At 37.4% G+C, this 19,053-nt stretch overlaps 3 protein-coding genes across 4 annotated transcripts; 1 reads left to right on the top strand and 2 right to left on the bottom strand.

Annotated features, from left to right (window-relative positions):
* Nucleotides 209–8,066, top strand: LOC109222174 (protein misato homolog 1). 2 transcript variants are annotated; one of them, XM_019386586.1, is made up of 9 exons: nucleotides 209–402; nucleotides 1,300–1,401; nucleotides 1,497–1,542; nucleotides 2,751–2,826; nucleotides 3,185–3,548; nucleotides 4,751–5,000; nucleotides 5,828–6,070; nucleotides 6,158–6,277; nucleotides 7,326–8,066. In XM_019386586.1, exons 1-9 carry the CDS (start codon nucleotides 331–333, stop codon nucleotides 7,772–7,774), a joined length of 1,722 nt encoding a protein of 573 aa, XP_019242131.1. In that variant the 5' UTR covers nucleotides 209–330; the 3' UTR covers nucleotides 7,775–8,066. The 2 variants fall into 2 exon arrangements, with proteins under 2 accessions (XP_019242131.1, XP_019242178.1); XM_019386633.1 differs by having other exon boundaries at nucleotides 210–402; nucleotides 7,332–8,066.
* LOC109234163 (F-box protein At5g03970-like) lies at nucleotides 9,633–10,799 on the bottom strand. The gene has a single exon (XM_019400036.1). It carries the CDS (start codon nucleotides 10,797–10,799, stop codon nucleotides 9,633–9,635), a length of 1,167 nt encoding a protein of 388 aa, XP_019255581.1.
* Nucleotides 14,673–17,003, bottom strand: LOC109222090 (scarecrow-like protein 30). The gene has a single exon (XM_019386516.1). The coding sequence runs from the start codon at nucleotides 16,842–16,844 to the stop codon at nucleotides 14,853–14,855; it is 1,992 nt and encodes a 663-aa protein (XP_019242061.1). The 5' UTR covers nucleotides 16,845–17,003; the 3' UTR covers nucleotides 14,673–14,852.

The raw sequence follows: 19,053 nt of genomic DNA, 5'->3' as shown, positions 1-19,053 counted from the left end.
ACTGGACCGGTCCCTGTTGCAGCAAAATAGTGGCTATTTTTCATTGACTTGATAAACGCTGGCTATTTTTCATTGACCAGTGTGAAAACTGGCTATACTATAATATTTTAACTAATTAATCCCAGCATAACTTATTCCAGCATAACATTATCGCGGCATAAGCCGGATTCAAACCAAACGACCCGTAAAGGAGCTCAATAATTATCAAGTATACAAGGTTTATGACGGAAAAATAGAACGACAGAACGGCGTTTTCCCTCTCTTTCCTATTTCTGCCAGTGACTCAATTCAGTTCCACTGTTGTAGACGTCGTCTTGTTCCTTGTTGAGTATGAGAGAAATCGTAACTGTTCAAGTGGGGAATTATGCCAACTTTATTGGCTCTCACTTCTGGAATTTCCAGGTAAACCCCTTTTACTGCCAAGCGTCTAATCGACGAAGCAGCTCACTTCTGTTTAACTGTTTATAGTTAGTTAAATCTCTAGGTTTTGTCGAATGCCCATTTGCTTGTTTTAAACAGATGCTAAGGTAGTAAATTCCTGCGAGGCTCTGTTTTTTTTGCAATTTTAAGAGTTATTTCATACAGAAATATGTTTTTCCTTACCATGTCAATCCAATGTCATATAGGAGCTTTTTACAAATTTAAGACGTGTTATTTCAAAATTTAGAATCTTGCGTGGGCTGCTACAATCGTTTGCACCCTAAACTTGCCACTGTGTTTGAGGGCTTTTTGGCACTAGTAACCATTTCATCTTCCATGTAATATCTAGGTCTAGCTAGAGCTTTGGGCTCGGCGGGAAAAAATGTTGGTGCTCCTAATTGAAATTACTAGTTTACAATCTAATTAGACCCAAAAAAGAAAGAAAGAGAAAAGATGAAAATGAAGCAAATATTTCAAGCGACTCTATGATAGTTTTTTTTGTTAATCTTTGTGATCATCTTGTGCTCATTATATTGCCAATCGATGAGTTAAATTAATAAAATCAGTAAGTCAGAAACCTAGTTTCAGTAGTTTGTGAAGCACCACAGTTAATCGTTTGACAAAGGATAAGGATTTTGATCATAGCTCCATCCGCTGATTTGATTTAAAGTGGATGCTCTCTTCTTCAGGTTGCTGATATCTTCTATTTTTCTTCCTCCTTTTTTCCACCTCGCTTTCATTTCTAGTATAAGTTCCTACTGGAATAGGTAACTACGTTTCCAATTCTTGGTTGTAAATTCAGGGTAATCGGCTGCAAGTTGGTTAAGTACTACCGATTTTATTGGCTTATATTTTCTTACTCAATGTTGAATATTGAAGGATGAATTACTTGGATTGGCTGAAAGCCCTGAGAGTGATCAAGTATTCAGAAATCATGGTCTTGATATGGACGTGTTGTATCGTACTGGTGAAACTCAGCAGGTGAGTTATCTGATCATGAACTTTATAGTGGATTATGTCTTTGTTATATAGCTATTACATACTTAGAGCTACTCTCTCACGTTTTTGGAATGTAGGGCGTCCTTACATACACCCCTCGAATGGTCTCAGTAAATTTTCAAGGTATATTTGTCATGTTGAGTTGCCTCAAAGATCTATTTTTATTAAGCACCATGGTTTGGGGTTTATGTTATTCTGTTGTCTTTGGAACTACATGAATCTTCTTGTTACTGCCTACTCTTCCAGTTGGTAATCAGACTATGCGGGACCTCAAGCTAGTAAGTAAATAGTTTTCTTTGGAAGTTGCCTTACCTCCATACCTTCTACACTAGAATATTTAGCAGTTAGCTTCTATGCACATTATATAGGACATGACTCGATTAAAAAAATAAATTATATATGATATGAAGGTTAAACAGGAGCTTTGTGGTAGGTATGGATCAAAATAATTGAGGAGCTATTTTTGGCGCAGTTCAATAGCATTTCTGCATCCATATTCAATAACAATTTGGGCTGGTTCCAAGTTTCTCTTTAATTAGAATTTGAACTTTCATATAAGATCAGAGACGGGTGGAATTTAAAGTGGAGGCGAGCTCTATGTCTTCTCGCTATGTTCTCTGTAGTTGACCCTCTGTGGTTGAATAATCTATTTGAAATCCGACTATTTTTTGCATGTTGATGCCAGGATTTCTTCATTGAAATCTCTGTCGTTGGAGTAATCATTAGATTTTGATATTGATCATAACAGTGCTAACAGAATGATGGACAAAGAAAAAGAGATGTTCTATAAATTCACAGATCAGGACAAGTATATTTCAAGCAGGAAAAATCTAAAAAGTTTGGTAGAACTCGATCTGTTTTCTTTGTTCTTGTCTTTACACTTTTTCCGCAGACTTACACCTTATGTATCTGGGGGTTGTATTCTTAATTATTGAAATGAACAAATTATGATCAAAGTGTTGGCCAAGGCAGAAATACCTCTCTTTAAGTTTTCTGTAATACCCTATATGGAGCACATATGTTACAATACTCAAATTATAATTGCATAGGCTTAACCTCAAAGCTTATCTAGTTTACTTATGTCATTCCAACTAATCATTTGTTGACTCGTTCTTCATGAACAGATATGCACATTATATCATCTCATGACTGGAAGACGTCTACTAGGCATAATCACATCTTTACCTAAATTATGAATTGTTCTGCTGTCACCCATTGGTGAAACCAACAAGCAGAGGAAGAGATATTTTCATATTATGCTAGAGAATAAGTAGTCCATACTCAGTTAATTGATCTAACAAATGGTCTTTTGCACATTTGTAACATGATAGGGTCTCTTGGATCTTTGAGTTCGCATGGATCCTTGTACAATCAAATCCCAGCCAAAAGCTTGGATGTTATGACATGGTGAGACTCTAAAGCTGTTTGTCTTGCAATCCATTACTCTGTGTTAAAATAGTATGGCACAAAGTAAGGCACGACATGTTCTCCCCCTCACCCAACCCCCACTCCCACCCCACTGCGGGAAAAAGACATAGAAAAAGAAAAACGAGAAGAAATAAATACAAGGAGAAAAAAAGCTGGTTCATCCAGAAGATGCAAAATCACTATAAAAAGATCCCTTTTATACAAATAACTTATCAGAAAAACAAAAAGGCCAACTGGACATTTACATCATTGATGATGATGAGGGGAAGGTTTGCGTAATTTGTATTCCTAAGTTTGAGTGGAACTATATGCTGAAGGTCTTCAGACAAATGTGCAGGAAGGGTAGAGTCGCAACTCATGCATCTGAACCTTTAAGAAGGAATCTCTTCTTGCAAAGTTTAAGTGAGGAAGAACAGGAGAGCATGGACAAAGCCGCTTTAGACAGTAGGAACTACAGTTCTCAGGGAGAAATTCAAGATAAGGATATTGTTGAATGTTTGGAAAATGATGTTCAATATTGGACAGACTTTTCAAAAGTGCACTATCATCCACAGAGTTTGTATGAATTAAGTGGATTATGGGTAGAGATTCAGGATTTCGATAATTATGCACTCGGGAAGGATGCGTTTTGTGGACATCAACACGGTGAAGAAATAGATGATAGGCTTCGTTTCTTCATTGAAGAATGTGATCATATTCAGGTACTTATGATTGAAATATTTGGACTACTGTTTCTTCTGGCTGGCTTTTTGTTGTTCACAAACACCCTCGGGTTTGTGGGCAGATCAACCACCTAAAAATTATGCCATGTAATGGTTGTAATTCTTCCCAGTAAGATCATATTACTAATTCTCTACATGTTTGACAGCATTGTTTGTCTTGTATGTAAGTTCTTCTTGATGTTGAATGAACTTTATCCTCATTGAGTATCAATAGGCTTACCTTTAGTCCTGTGCTCTAAAGCTTCACAATAGTTTTATTTTTTAATATCGGTGAAATCGCCTGTCATTCCACTTTGTGAGGTATCAACAGGTTCAAAAATCCGGGAGTATGGGCCAGCTCATCTACCCTCCTCCCAACTTAAATACCAACCCTTTTGTCCATGCCAGGGTCCAAACCCGTGACGTTGACAAGTTGGCACTTCACGTGTTGCATCCTTACCATTGAACCAAAGCCCTGGGGGCAGCCTCACTATACTACCAGACTATAATATCTTATCTGTTGTCAGGTTGGTTTATCAACAACAGGAAGTCAGGAACAACTACCCCTGAATCTCAAGCAAGTTGGAAGTCTGATGAAGCCTCACTGATCATGTCGCTCCATTTAAGCTCATCTCAGACCAATATTATTATCAGATTGGTTTTGTAACCGACTTAAATAACCTCGTACTCCCTCTGTTCCAATTTATGTGAACCTGTTTGACTGGGCACGGAGTTAAAGAAAAAATGAAGATTTTTAGAATTTGTGGTCCTAAACAAGTCAAAAAGGAGTCCAGAGTATTTGTGTAGTTATAAAAGCTTCTCACCGAGGGTAGAATTGGGAGTTTAACCTAAATTATTTCCAAATTTAGAAAGGGGTCATTCTTTTTGGAATGGACCAAAAAGGAAATAGGTTCACATAAACTGGAACGGAGGGAGTATAAATTTGTCTGGTCCTCAAATGCTTGATTATAGCAGTTTGAGTATCAACTTTTCAGCTTGATGTTGGGAATGTGACTTTACATTCTCCCCCGCGCTTTCTGAGATCTTAAATCTTCCACTCTTTTTGGACTCAAATGGTTTTATCTTCCTTTACTGCTTGACATCTGTCTATGTGTAAATGCCTAATCAAACATGATTTCACCTGCACTTGTGTTCATTTCCTGTTGGCAAGAGTTGATCTTTTGTTAATATCTCCTTGACAGGGGATACAATGTGTTGTTGATGACTCTGGAGGGTTTTCTGGTGTAGCTGCAGCATTTCTGGAGAACATTGCAGATGAGTACCCAAACGTCCCAGTTTTACTATATAATGCACGTAATCCTAGCTTGAACATGGATTCCAAAGGCCGCAAGCAAGCTATCTCGCGTAATCTTCACAATGCAGTCTCATTTTCAAGGCTATCAGAGTTATGTAAATTGATTATCCCTGTTGGTCTGCCCTCCTTGAGTGGAAGTAAGAACTGCTATTCTCATAATGAGATTCTTTCAATAAAATTGCCCAAGTTCCTTAAATATGGTTGTCTCAAGCATCCTAGATTCCTTTATTGAACTAAATTCATTTATTTTTATGAAGCTATTGAACTAAATTGATTTGCAAGTTCGTACTGCATATTAGTCCATACAAAGGAGATTATTTGTCTGTATGGACTCGTGGGCTACCACAAAGAGATAATGGGTTCATTAATACTTATATGTAGCCAACCCATGAGTTCGCATATGTCCACCCCATATTCTTTTGAAGATATCATGGCTTGTGCCTTGCACATTTTCACTTGCTGGAAGCAAACTTGTGTTTTCCTCGCTCAAAAAGGAGTTGTGTGAATTTTGTCAACACATTCAGCAATTTTTAGCATCAAACAGAATTAACAAATTTAAATTCCACTAATCTATGTGTCTTTATTTAAAAACAATTAATAATTACACTAATCCTATGTGCTTCAAAAGAATTTGGAGATTTCAGTAATTGTGGGTGAGAACATGGGTGTTAAACTTTTATATTTAACAGCTAAATATTAGGTGGTGATGTTGTTCTCTTTTACCAGTTCATCTGGATGTTAAAACTGATGGGTGTTGTATAGTTGGTAGACTCTTTCTTCACCTGTAAGAACTTGTCTCTTGTTTGTCTACCTTTCTCTTTTCTAGTTTCATCTGTGCGGGTCATAACTTCTATAACTGAATCTTATTGCATGACCTCTTACTCTGTATGCTTCTCATATTTTGTCTCTAATCTGAATATGAGTTCCTGCTGTGGCTAATATTTGCATTTATGTAACTGTCAAGGTAGAGCTTCCCAGTTTCTCTGCATTAAAGACGAAAAGCCTTACCACTCCAGTGCAGTGTATGCGTCTGCGATGCACTCGTTTAGTCTTCCTTTTAGGATGAAACAATCTGGGCCTTCTGCCGAATCAATCTGTACATCTGGTGCTCTAGATATGTACGGAATTGTACAAATGCTAGCAGGCCAAATGAGGCAGAACATGGTAACTGTATTGGATGTTGCTATGCCAGCACCTTCTTTAAGTGGTATGCTTTCTTTTCCTGCCACTTCCATTTTTCTGAAGTCATTCCAATTACCTCCACACCTGATGTTGGAGACTCTTTTGTCCTCAGTAAACCAGGCTCAGCTGTCCTTACTCAGAAGTTTGCAGCCCTTGACTCCAGATGTAGCAGAAGATGTTGAGGATTTACATGCAGTGGAAACAATGAACATTCATGGAGCAGTTACATCTGGTATTTGATGTGATCTTTAGCATATTTCCTTTTATATTGTTTACATTTGCTGTTCAGTCTTCTCGTCCTATTTATAGCTTTGACTTACTTTTGATGATTCTCATACTGGATTTCTCATCTCTTTATAGACTCCATCTGCTTAATATATGTCATATTACCGATCTTTATTGCTGCTTTTACTAAAGTGAAGTTCAGGCTATACTGCTGTACTTAAATTTCATTAAATTAACCTGGTTTGAACTGCTAAGGCACATAGCTTGATTAATTTCAGATTAAAATATTACCATCAAATCCCTGCTATGTGAAATGATTTTGCAAGCTTTTCATTTGTAGATCTAGAGATAATGGACTAGATACAGTAAAGAAAAGTTGGGAAATGAGATGCTTCACTGTTCCATGTGTTCTAATCTCAAAGTTAAAACCTACCTAAATAGTGGACTAGTAGCCTGTTTGGCCAAGCTTCTCCAATCCTAGAAGCACTTTTTTTTTTCTTCAAAAAAAAAGTGTTTTTTATTGTTGAAGTGTTTGGCCAAGCTTTTGGAAGAAAAATGTGCTTTTGAAGAGAAGCAGAAGCAATTTTAGAGAAGCAGAAAAGAGTAACTTCTCTCCAAAAATACTTTTTTGAAAAGCACTTTTGAGAAAAATACACTTAGAAACAATGTTTAAAAGCTTGGCCAAACACTAATTGCTGCTCAGAAGTGCTTTTCAAATTAATTAGCCAAACACAAACTGTTTTTTACCAAAAGTACTTTTGAGAAAAAGCACTTCTCAAAATAGTTGATTTTTGCAGCTTGGCCAAACAGGCTATTTGGGACCAAGCAAATGGCAAATAAAATAGTAGTTTGTAAGGTGCTTGTAACTTTAACTCGTGAGAGATTGCTTCGAGGAAACTGAGGTAGGTAACTCTGAGATGTGTAAAGTGAATGAATGCCCACCTGTAAAAGCATATTGGGCTATTCAATGAGTTTTAATGGTGCATCTATTTACTCCTTCTTGTTTACAGCTTATGCACATATACTTGATTTGTTTAACTGTAGTTCCATTTAAGTTTCAGGAAACCAAAGGGCCTCAATTTATGAAGTTAAGGATGCAGTTCAAGCTGCATATGATAGTTCAATGACGATTCCCAAATTCTCACACCTATCAGTTGCTACTTGTCCTCTTCCGATACCCTTGCCTTTCCCTTCGATCTTTGGCAATATGGTTGGCCAACATGGTGAGCTATTGGAGACCCCAATTTCAGGTTCCTCATCTAGGGGATCTCTTGAAGTCCAATCCATTCCTATGGTAACAAGATTGCGTTCAAGCACTGCTGTTTTGCCCTTTTTGGAAAGTAAACTTGGAAACCTTCGTAAGTTAGGTATTGACCGAGGAGCCCTTGGGGCGTCATTGCTCCAAAGTTGGGGTTTTGGAAAAGATGAAGTGGAAGACATGGGAGAGACACTGTCTAAGTTGGTAGTGACACTGAAGCCTCAATATTCCTCTGATTCAGATTGAATTACAAGGAGCATATTTTATTTTTGAGTGCTAATGGGATGATTCTTCCGGATATATGCAATTTGTACTATCTTTTTGAGTCAGTCATCTCTTGTTCCATTGCTTTTTTTTTTTGGTTGTTGACTTGCTTTAGCAGATGAGTTAGAGGTGAAGAGGATCTCTTATTTTGTAATTCTTTTTTCTTTCTGAAATTAATGTGTCTTTCTCTATCTGTAGTTAAAGTAGTACAAAATCTAACTTATTGATCAGTGCAAGGTATACTTGGTAACTCCATTGAGGATGCCAGTTCTTATCAGTGTGCCGAAAGAGTTAAAACCCAAAAAACAGAGTGTGTGTGTGTGTGTGTGTGTTCTGAAATCATGTTTCAAATATTTAAAAGAAAGTTGTTGGAAGGAATAAAGATCCTTCCTTTCTTGGTGTTTTGAAGAGAAATCCTTGTCTTTTCTGTACCTAATAGTCAGAATATGGAGCTCTAATTGACTTACACGTTCAAGACTTTCTTGGGTTAATATTTTTAGAGACTAAGGTAGTTCGCGATCAACATGTGATTTTTGCAAACCGTGAGACATATCCTCAAATGAAGGACTAGACATTGCATTTTTCCAATGGCTCGTACTATTGCTATATGGGCAAGCTGTTTGTGAGGTAGATGCTAAGAATTAGAAACTTTGAGGCTTGTTACAGACAGATCACAGGAAGCCAGGAAGGCAGTCAGGTACCTATATATATGTCAAGATTGTCAATCCCATTTACATTGGTGGATCTGCTTTACTAATTGAAATGAACGCGGTCATAGCATGATCTTTGGTAGCACTTCTTGTAGGGAGAAGCGGAAGCATGGTGAAGTTGAAGCTTACTTCAGGGAAGTGGTGATGAAAATGCCTCAGACTGCTAGTGAAGGATTTTGTGCAGATCTTTTTAGAGTTAAAGAAGCAGGGGATATCAGTGGACTTGATAAGAGTGAAGGCCATTTTGCTGGTAATTCATCTTTTGCTGCACTATGCATTTTAACAACAGTGCTTAAAATTTAATTTCTCTTCTCCTTAATTTGGCATCCTGATGATTCCATAATACTGGATCTTAGAGGAATTCAGCGCCGAGATTTGCAGTTACACTAGAAGAAAAAATTTCTTCTGGATTTTATGCTTCAAAATTATCTGAGGATTAAGGTCAAGAGTTAACTAATTCTTTGGACTAGGCCACAACCACACGTGGAGAAGGATATTCCTATCTACTATTCATTCAAACTTTGAGTACAATAACAACAACAATATACCCAGTAGTCCCACAAGTGGGGTCTGAGGAGGATAGACTGTACGCAGACCTTACCCCTATCTTTAAGAAGGCAGAGAGGGTAGTGTGTACGCAGACTTTGAGTATAAAACTTTAAACAATTGAAAACCAAATAATGAAATGGCACAGAAGATCTGCACTTCAAGGATAAATAGTTACATGCCAGATACACCAGTCAACAGAAAATCTCTAAATGACATAACAAACTGCATCAATAGCTTATAGCCCCTCCAACACTTAATACTCTCCGGGTTATTAGGGGAGGTAAAAACTAAAAAGTACAAGTAGATTAAACATTTCACATTCAACAATGGTGTTTACTTTAAGACCATTAGACAGAGGATCTTAAAGAAGTCCAGACTCTTCTTCTCTGTCTTCTTTTTTGAATTTTTGGAAGAATTCTCAAGATAGAGTATACTCGAGGATCAAATAAAGGATTAAGCCGAAATATAAACAAGGAATGTCCATAAAAAGCTATCTATATCTAAGTTCTAAGTAAATAGGATACTCATCAATTGGAAGAAGTACAAATAATTAATAGGAGTAGCCAACACCACTTGACAGTCTACAGAAGGCGTGGCCATTGATGCCACTCATAAGCAAATAATTTGTAGTATTCTGTTCTCCAACAATATTCTCCAAAATCATACACAAGTTCTGCAATATTCGTCTCCAAATCATAAGAAATAACCTTACCTCTTACATTCAAATAAAAGATGTGGGGAATAGCAGGATGAATGTCCATGTTCTGCACCTCAATAGGTGGAGAGTCTATAAGTCTAAAAGCCTCTAGACATTGTAGAACTGTACTGGCAAAATTTGCAGCATACTTCCTAACCCACACTGCATCTCGACTACGAATATTGCTCTCAAGGCGCCATACAGTTATGGTTGTCCCAACATTCAATGCATAATAGAAAGCCCCACCTGAAAATCCAAGAAAGCAATGGTCTGTGAACACCATATGTTGATCATGAGGCAATTCCAAACCGCAGAAACGCTTGTGGACACTGCCATAAGCAGTGATCTGTTGAAAGTAATAAAGCCAACAGAATACTCCATCGATGACACCAGCTGATGGGGATTTCAAAGTCTTATAATTCCATCGTCTAAGAGGTCTTGCATCAACATTTAGGTTATTGACAGTCCACACATTAGTCTCAGAAGAGAAACATTCAACCGTTACAGAGGACAGATAATCCCAATGGCGAACTACAGTAAAGGAGATGACATCTTTATCAGAGTCATCTACCTTACAAATAAATCCAACAGTTGGATCATTCGTCTCCACTCGAGGTTTAGGGAGAGCCAAACGCTGCCTTGTAGCAGGATTATATACATAATAAACCCCTGTAAGGTCAATGCAAAGAAGAAAACCATTGGATGATGAAACAATATACACTCTCTTCCTGCCAAGAGAATTGACTGACTCATCCAAACTACCATCAATTACTAGTGATGATTCCTTGGACGAGAAGAAGAAACGAATTTTCAAACGTTCATAGGTATCCCGAGCCTGATAAAAGAAACCAATTAGATTTGGTTGAGGCCTCCATCGTCGAGAACGGCAACTATAAGACAGAGATGAATCAGCAATGAACTTTAGCCAATGCTTAGATACACACTTAAACCTTGCCAGAGATTTTGAAGGCAAACAATACAATATGTTGATTATGATATCCTCAGTAACTTCGACTACACCTTTATCAGACAATTTGCGTAGTCGCTTCATACTAATACTTGCAACAAATACTCTGACGCTGTCAAACTTTCGCTAACTTCGGCGGTGAACTTACGTACGTAGGTACATTATATATAGGAGTTGTTCTGACAGTGGGATACTATACCCGCCATTCCAGCGAAATCTTCAAATATTTAACCCTACACACAACAATCCCTTTTCCTTTTTATTTTGATTTTTTTTGCTATGATGAACTTTTAAAAATATTTAGTCATGAATTTCCAGCTGTTTTAGGTTACATGGAAACATTCATTTAAACTTGCGGGAAAGAAAACAAGTTTTTTATATTTATAAAAAATAAAAATTCTGCAGTGAATGTGTTCGTTTGTGCAATTTGCCTCGACTTTTAGACAAATTGATTAGTGGTCTTTTTATATATAGGAAGAAAAAAAGGAATCACAAAACAATGGCATATAATTATGATCAAAATTAGTTTATAAGGAGTATGTTCCCCATTGAAAACATTATTTTTACTTGTGCTGTTGGTATAAAGGATTCCCTATTACAATGTCATTTTTTCTAATGGTGTTTATAAAGGCGAGTGATTGCCTATTTAAAATATTTTTGTGTTTTGTATTAATAAACCAATGTGTGATTCCCCTGAAATATTGGTCGTGAATGTAGGATGCGTCTGATCCTAATATAAAAGTGGAATGCAAAAGAAAGTCAAACCGAATCATTTCAGTTGGATAAATATTTTATCTACGTACCAATAAAAAAACCACGGAAATCAAACTGAATCAATCAAAAACCCATTTAAGTACTGATGATAGGTTATAATTGCATATTTTAGTCGCTTATTACACTCGAATTTACTGCACTTTAATTGAGTTTGCGCTTTAATCGCTAGTGTTTTGCACTAATTGTGTGTTTTATGCCTTGTAGGTGTGATTCCGAGCTATATAGATGTTATGGAATGAATTTAAGTGATTTGAAGCTTTGAAGTCTGAGTAAAAGCTCAAGGAATTAAGCCGGGATCGTGTTCGGGGGTCAAATTTGATAATTAAGTACGAACGAAGACTTGAGGAGGTATATTGCGCACTATCTAGTAAAATAGACATAACTTTTTGCTCAGAACTCCATTTGGGCTCCACAATATATGGTGGGAAAGCTAACTCAAAGGGCTACAACTTTCATGTTTTACGTTTTTCCAAATTCCAAACGGAACAGGGTGAAAAAGCGCGGTTCCACCGCGATCGCGGCAGAACCGCGGTAGAAGATGGTCGCGGACAACTGAAGAATTAGAGGGCATGTTTGGCCGCGGTTCCACCGCGACCGCGGCAAAACCGCGGCAGGAGGCGGAAATTTCAGGGACTTATGTGCAAAACACGGGATTTTAAGCCCTAAACCCTATATTAAACCAAGGAAGCCGGCCAAGAAAAGGGAGGGGATATATTTTGGACACAAATTAGACCTAAGGAGGCAGGAGACACTATTTTAGGGTTAGACAACACCCTTGGAGGCAAGAACACGCTAGGAGCAAGGCGGGGAATTCTTCTACGAGTTTTTCCTTCCTCTTCCTATTTTTCATTGTTGGTTATGACTTTTAGTATTGTAGTTTTACATGCTATTATGAATAGCTAATTTGTTATCTAGGGTTTTGATGGAACCTTTTGTAGGATAAATTCTTGTTATTTTTATATAATTGAGCCGTAGTATTTTCTCTATTTGTTCAACTACGTGTTTGTTGTAGTTAATTGACAGGATCCTCAATTAGCTGTGCCTATTTAGTGTGCATAACTCGGGAGAGAGTGCATATTTAGGTAGTTGTTGAACAACATCACTCCCAAAGTATAAGAGGGATCTATAACTGCGGGTTTAAAGGCGGGATTAGGGATAACGAAGCCTTGGGTGCAATCTAAAGTGAGCTGTAATAAACAAAGCCAGCTAGCGTAACTCGGGAGAGTGCGTCTAGTAAATTGTGGTAATTACTCGGGAGAGAGTTACGATAGTCAGAGCGCTCATGATCGGTAGAGAATACTTAGGCGAATTTATAGAAAACGTAGCGGGAAGGATTCCGACAATTGGGGAAATCATAACTCTAGACCTCCTTAATCTTGACTCCAATCTTTATCCTTATTAATTGATAGTTTTACGGCTTTCTAGATTTGTTAGTTAATTAGATAAAAATAAATATTAAAATCTTTATAATTAGAAAATTGTTTGGACTTGTGTTTCTTAGCGATATTGAACAACTATAGCTAAGCCTTAGTTCTCTGTGGGATTCGACTCCGGACTTGTAAACCAGATTATATTTGAAACGACCGCTTAGTCCTTTTTATAAGGCATAGTTGGGCGTGGTCAAGTACGAACTGTATTAACTCAAAATTGTTCAACGGATTACGTGCCCTACTCAAACTCAATGGCTAGGACAAAGCTTACGCTAAAGACAATGTTTATGGAATTATGGTGCATCTGCCTCTTTCCAGTTTTGGGATACTTGCCATTTTTATGAATTGTCTCATAAGGTTGGTCCAATCTACAAGCTGTAGTTTGGTAGCAAACTCTGTAGTGTCTTAGCCAAAGAGGTAGTTTGCGATCAAGCTATGATTTTTGCAAACCGTGACCCTCCTCTTTCGTTAAAATAGCACGGGCTAGCCAGTTTTCGGACTGGTCATTCAAAACTAGCCAGCGTTTGCCAAGTCATTGAAAAATAGCAACTATTTTGTTGTAACAGAGACCGGTCCAGCATAATATACCGGAGTTCGGTGCACCTGTGTATGAACTTCCAGCATATTATGCTGGACCGATATACTTTGCTGACTCCAGTATAATATACTGGAGTTCCAGCAAAGTATACTGGAACTCCAGTATATTATGCTGGAGTATTTTCCGGATTTTGAATAGTATTTTCGTTCAGATTTATATTTATACGAAAAGTGGCTAAATTTCGATGACTTTTGAAACAGTGGCTATTTTTGAATGAACACTTGTAAATCTGGCTATTTTTGAATTTCTCCCTCCTCATTCAAGATTCATCATATCATCAAATGAAGGACTAGACATTGCATTTTCTCCCAATTGGCTCCTACTAACGTGATTTACGTGAACTGTTTGAGAGGAAAATACTAACAAAAACCTTTAGGCTTGATCTTTGGCAGCACTTACTACAGGGAGAAGGATAAAAATCCCTCGACCGCTAGGAAAGGATAACATAACTGATTTCTTCCCTGTGCAGCTGTGCTTGCCAGGTTTGATTTAAAAGGAATACAGAAAGAGATGAAGGGGCTTATGCAGTCAGTTGACAATATTTTAGATGCTATCGCGAGTGAAATTATGGAGATGTTCCGAACAGAATAGAGGTTGCAATCCAGGAGAATTGGAGAAAGGATTTTCTGCAGATTCTTTTAGACCTAAAGAAGCAGGGGATTTTAGTGGAATTTATGGGAGTAAGGCCATATTGCTGGTAAGTTTATCTTTTTCTGCACATTTTATTACTAGCAACGATTAGAAATTAACTTCTCTTCTCCTTAATTGGGCATCCTGGTATGTCCTTTCCATCATGTTGTCACTCAGAAGAATTCAGGTATTAGAAGAAAAAACTTATTCTGGATTATATGTTTCTAGGCCTATATATTACAACAAAGTACTTAACAAAAACCAGATTCTAAATGGTCCAGGCAAAAAGAATTAGTGTCACCTCTCCTTTTTTCCCCTCTATTTAGTTGTGAAACTGGACCTAGACTGATTAGGATTAAGCTATCCATCGTCGGAACAGCTTTGAAGAAAGTATCTTCCTGCGAGTAGAATCAACATGATCAAGTTCTTGTCACTGGTATGAGTTCCTTCCTCTTAACTTCAGCTGTGTACTTTTTGTAACATGCATTGTTATTAATGGGACTGATACTACAAACACGATGATCGAGTGTGTAATGGCAGAGCTTCTAAATAATCCAGTGGCATTGAAACAAAATTAACAGATTTTACAATGCTTCTACCAACAAAAAAAGAAAATCAATCAAGCAGCCATGACCTAAAGTTGACTATAGCTCGACCTTAGGTGAAATATATAGGAGCAAAGAAATGACCTAATACTACTAAATTTTACGACTGCTGAGCAGGTTTCCAACAAGAGAGAGCGTAAACTACACGTCCTTTCCATCCTTGCAGCATCCACTGGCTATCTTCATCCACTGAGAAGTCCTTGTGGTACTCCCGCCTCACTTTGTTGCTGACAAAGTTGACAATCTCCTGGTCAAGTGGCAGCTGTTTAAATCCAGCTCTCGCGCATCTAAGTTGCCACTGCTTGTACGTTTCAGGTCTCTCGACCCTCTCTGTTCCTTCACAAGCTATCACATTCATAGCATCTCTTGCAAAAACCTCTTCCTCGAAAAGCTTTCTGTCCTCGTCCTCACGGGGCATGGTAGCCTCAAACATATCAAACAGAGTAGAGAAGTGAAAAAGCGCCTCCCTAAACCGTGTCAAAAAGAATGGAGTGTTGTAAGTCCCGTTCACCACTCCGTGGATGAACATATCAGGACGGATCCTCCTGATCAAATCCAAGACAACATCCCTTGGACTGGTTGGTACTACTGTCTCATCAGGTATGTTCCCTAGTCTATACAAACTGTTAACCACAAGCACCTCATCCCTGTTAATCGCTAGCTCTTCAAGCGTGATGCTTTCCCACTTCTTCGCTATGGCATTAAATTCGAAAGGAACATTAAATCTGTCACAGTACTTCTTTAGGCGACGCCCTGTATCCTCAACCCTCTCTGCTGGCCGGAAACCAGGCTGGGGAAGTTCGACTCCAGTAATGCGGAGCTTTATAGGTTCCCCACGGCTCAAGGCCGATAGACTTTGTATGAGACAAGGCCACTGGAAACCGTATAAAATCCCAAAATCAATTATGTGTATCGTCCTTGGTGCTCCTCCAGTAATCAACTTCTTGATATACTTGTTCGCGAAAATGTTTGACATCAACTTGAATGGGCATGCTGTGATAAACGCCTTGTAAGCTTTCAAAATGTGAGCAGCTGATATCCTGCTGGATGCAAACACTGTATACGACGCTGTCCCTGTGCTGGACAGCCGTGCTTCAAGGGCATTGGCAAGATAATGAGCCAACCTCTCTGTCCCATCCCCGTGGGACGAAGAGTGTTGTCTTATCCGCATCAGTAACTCATTAGCTGTTCGGGTGTCATAGCTTGACATTGCCTGTGCACATTGAGTCAACAGACCTCTCAAATCCACTATTTCCTTCTTGCTGCTGCTATGCTTCTTACCACCTGATCTCGGCCTTCCAACTTTGGTTGGTTTTTTAACTTCATTAGGCGGAACACATGGATTATTTGGACAAAGCAACAACACATTGTCATACATTTCCAATGGTTCAGATTCATCAGCAGCAAATGTAGCCAACTGTTTGTTACTCCTCTGGTGGTCATCATCTTGTCGATGATGATTTTTCTTTTCCCTCAAACCACTAGGTGAATGAAAGGAAGTCAACAAAGAGCCATGATTTAGTCCATTAGAGACAACAGACAAACTCTTCATTGAAATAATGGATTCCAAACGAAGATCCGATTGAGGAGACTCAATAGAATCAGATGAACTGTTGCTGAAATCAGGACAAGAGGAGGAATCCTTATCCTGAGGAATAATGGCGGAAAATTGGGGGGAATTAGTAATGTTTTCGGATCCATGAAGGACATCAGAGAAGTATTTCTCAGCAGCTTGTAGAGCCATACAGTCGTGGAACATACAGGGCTTATACTCCAAATCTTCCTCTTCCATTAGCATCTGACTTATGTATTTATACATTGCATCAGAATGGTCCCCTTCTCCTTCTCCTTCTCCTTCTCCTTCTCCTTCTCTTTCCCCTTCCTCTTTAGGAGAAGAATCTCCGTCTCGGACAATAGGAACCGAAACATTTGAATGGACATGAGAGTAATCTTCAAAACTATGACGATTAACTATTGTACCATTTTGTACAACATGATCTTCTCTTGGATCGACTAGAATTGAAGAAGAAGGGTGCCTAAAAATGAAAGCATCTGCACCAGGAAAAAGCTGTTCTTGGAATATGGCTTCCATGGAAACAGCTTTAAGCTACTGAATCTCTGAGATGTTTGATTGAAGAAAGAACAAAGCAATCCCAAAATTTTTAGAAATGATGAAGTAGAAGAAGATGGAAGTATTGAATTGGAAGAAAAGAAATGGAGTGTCTCTTTAATATATACTGTATAATAGAACTAGAAAGGAGGAAAGAAGGGTACGTTCCTTCGAATATTCAATAACGAAATAGCAAGTTCCAGGAAGCAGCTATTGATGATGAACACAACCACTCGTGTAAATCTTGATATGGCTAAGGTAAGTTAACCTAGCCAGTAACCGGTTTCCTGATTAGTTTAGTCTCAATGATTAGTATATTTTCTCTCTGTTTCTTGTATCTTTTGTAAAGTATAGTAATATATATTGCATTTTTTCGAAAGAGTGGTGGGGGTTACTTATGAGGGAAGACATTATCCGTCCAAGGGTTTAAGTTATCGAAACTGTGATGACCTCCTCCACTCTTGTATATACACATGGAAACGAGAAATGTCACTTTCCCTGTCGAGACTTTTGACTAAAATTCCTACTCTACTATTTTCATTTGTGACTATTCTCCAATTTTGACTCTCCCATTTTTCTTTTTTATAAATTATCTTAGAGAACAAGTTAGATAACGTTTTTTTAAATCATTTTATTTGATCTATGCTTTATCAAAATGTAAATTTTTTCTTAACATTTAATTCAGTAATTAGAATCCGGTATTAATTATGTCATTGTCTTGTCAAAGTTTTTCATAAACTTTACCAAATACTTATGATAAGTCAAAAAATTTACTTCCTCCAATCCACTTTAATTGATTTTTGGCCTTTTTCTGTAGTTCACAATATTTGTTTTTTTCAGATATCAAGAACGAATTAACTTTTTTTCTTCCAAAGTTGTCCTTGGAGTAAAGAGTCTAGAAGTATTTATTGTATTTCCAATGAACAAATTAAGGTTAATATGGTTAATTTCATTACTAATAATGCTAAAAAGTGGATTTTTTATATGTGTAAAAATATCCAAAAAAATCAACTAAAGTGGACAGGAGATAGTAAGAACTAAGAAGTACTCCCTCCGTTTACTTTTAGTTGTTCACTTTTGATTTTGCACTCCTTTTAAGCAAAAAATAAAGATGAAGTATATATTTTACGATTTTACCCATAGTAATGATAGCATTTTCAAAAGTTTTGGGGAATGAGTAATTAATGATAATGATAAATAGAAAAAAAGAAAATATTGTCTTTCTCTTGATTTAGTATAATGGACAAATTAAAAGTAAAAATATAAATTTAGTATTGTGGACAAATGAAAGTGAATTAGGTTACGAGAAATTAATGCTGTAACTAGGAGTCTAGGACTGACTAACTGAGCGAGTGATTAGATTTTGTCTCATAACATGAGGGTGTTATTTTTGAATAGAATAAGAAATTGGGTTGAACATAACCATAAAAAAACAAGAAAATGAAGCAAGGAGAGCTCCTTGACGGAGGTTTTAACCTGGACAGGGAGCAGCCGGTGAAAGTCAAAGCGTATGCCCCAAGTTCCTGGCGGCATTGACTGATCTTTGAAGCGGGCCCCACTTATTCCGAGGAGATTTATTACAGAGAGATTAACACTATTGTATATGTCGTTGTTATCGTCATCTTGTAGCGAATTAACGTCAGGCCTTGCGGAAGCATTTTGGTTCTCCTAACTTAAAAGGAGGAGGCCACCTGAATAACAGGCCTTTTATATATTTAATAATAAAATAAAATTCATATATATCCTTGTTTGAAATGAAAATATGTGAGAAAATCTGAGAAATAATCACCATCCCTATTTGGCAGAATAGGCAGATGAGTATGAGGAATGAAAAAAAAAAAATTGATTTTATGAAGCACAGCAGTTGAATGAATTGAAAGTTGTAAACTTTACTTGTTGCTCACTTGCGTGGTTAATTACCTCCTGACGAGAAAACCTATGAAACATTTGATTTTTGTAAGGAAAAATAAATGATAGGCTGAAATATTAAATAGAGTTGAGTAATTAGTTGAATAGAGAAAAAGAATTAAGTAAATAGGCATCAGAAAAGACCAACAAAGAAGGAGAATTAGACTGGCAAAAACATAACTACCAGGTTATACTCCATCCTCACTTTTAGTTATTCACTTTTGACTTTACACCCCCTTTAAAAAATAAAAATAAATGAAGTATCTATTTTAAATTTTACCCG

Source organism: Nicotiana attenuata, chromosome 1, assembly GCF_001879085.1.
Source record: "Nicotiana attenuata strain UT chromosome 1, NIATTr2, whole genome shotgun sequence".
In the NCBI taxonomy this organism is placed as follows: domain Eukaryota; kingdom Viridiplantae; phylum Streptophyta; class Magnoliopsida; order Solanales; family Solanaceae; genus Nicotiana; species Nicotiana attenuata.
This window is presented reverse-complemented; position numbering and strand designations above follow the sequence as displayed.

Coding starts and splice junctions, on each gene's coding strand:
- LOC109222174 (XM_019386586.1), top strand. CDS start 331: ATGAGAGAAATCGTAACTGTTCAAGTGGGGAATTATGCCAACTTTATT. Junction 403..1,299: donor CTCACTTCTGGAATTTCCAG/GTAAACCCCTTT, acceptor TGAATATTGAAG/GATGAATTACTTGGATTGGC. Junction 2,827..3,184: donor AGCTTGGATGTTATGACATG/GTGAGACTCTAA, acceptor ACAAATGTGCAG/GAAGGGTAGAGTCGCAACTC.
- LOC109234163 (XM_019400036.1), bottom strand. CDS start 10,799: ATGAAGCGACTACGCAAATTGTCTGATAAAGGTGTAGTCGAAGTTACT.
- LOC109222090 (XM_019386516.1), bottom strand. CDS start 16,844: ATGGAAGCCATATTCCAAGAACAGCTTTTTCCTGGTGCAGATGCTTTC.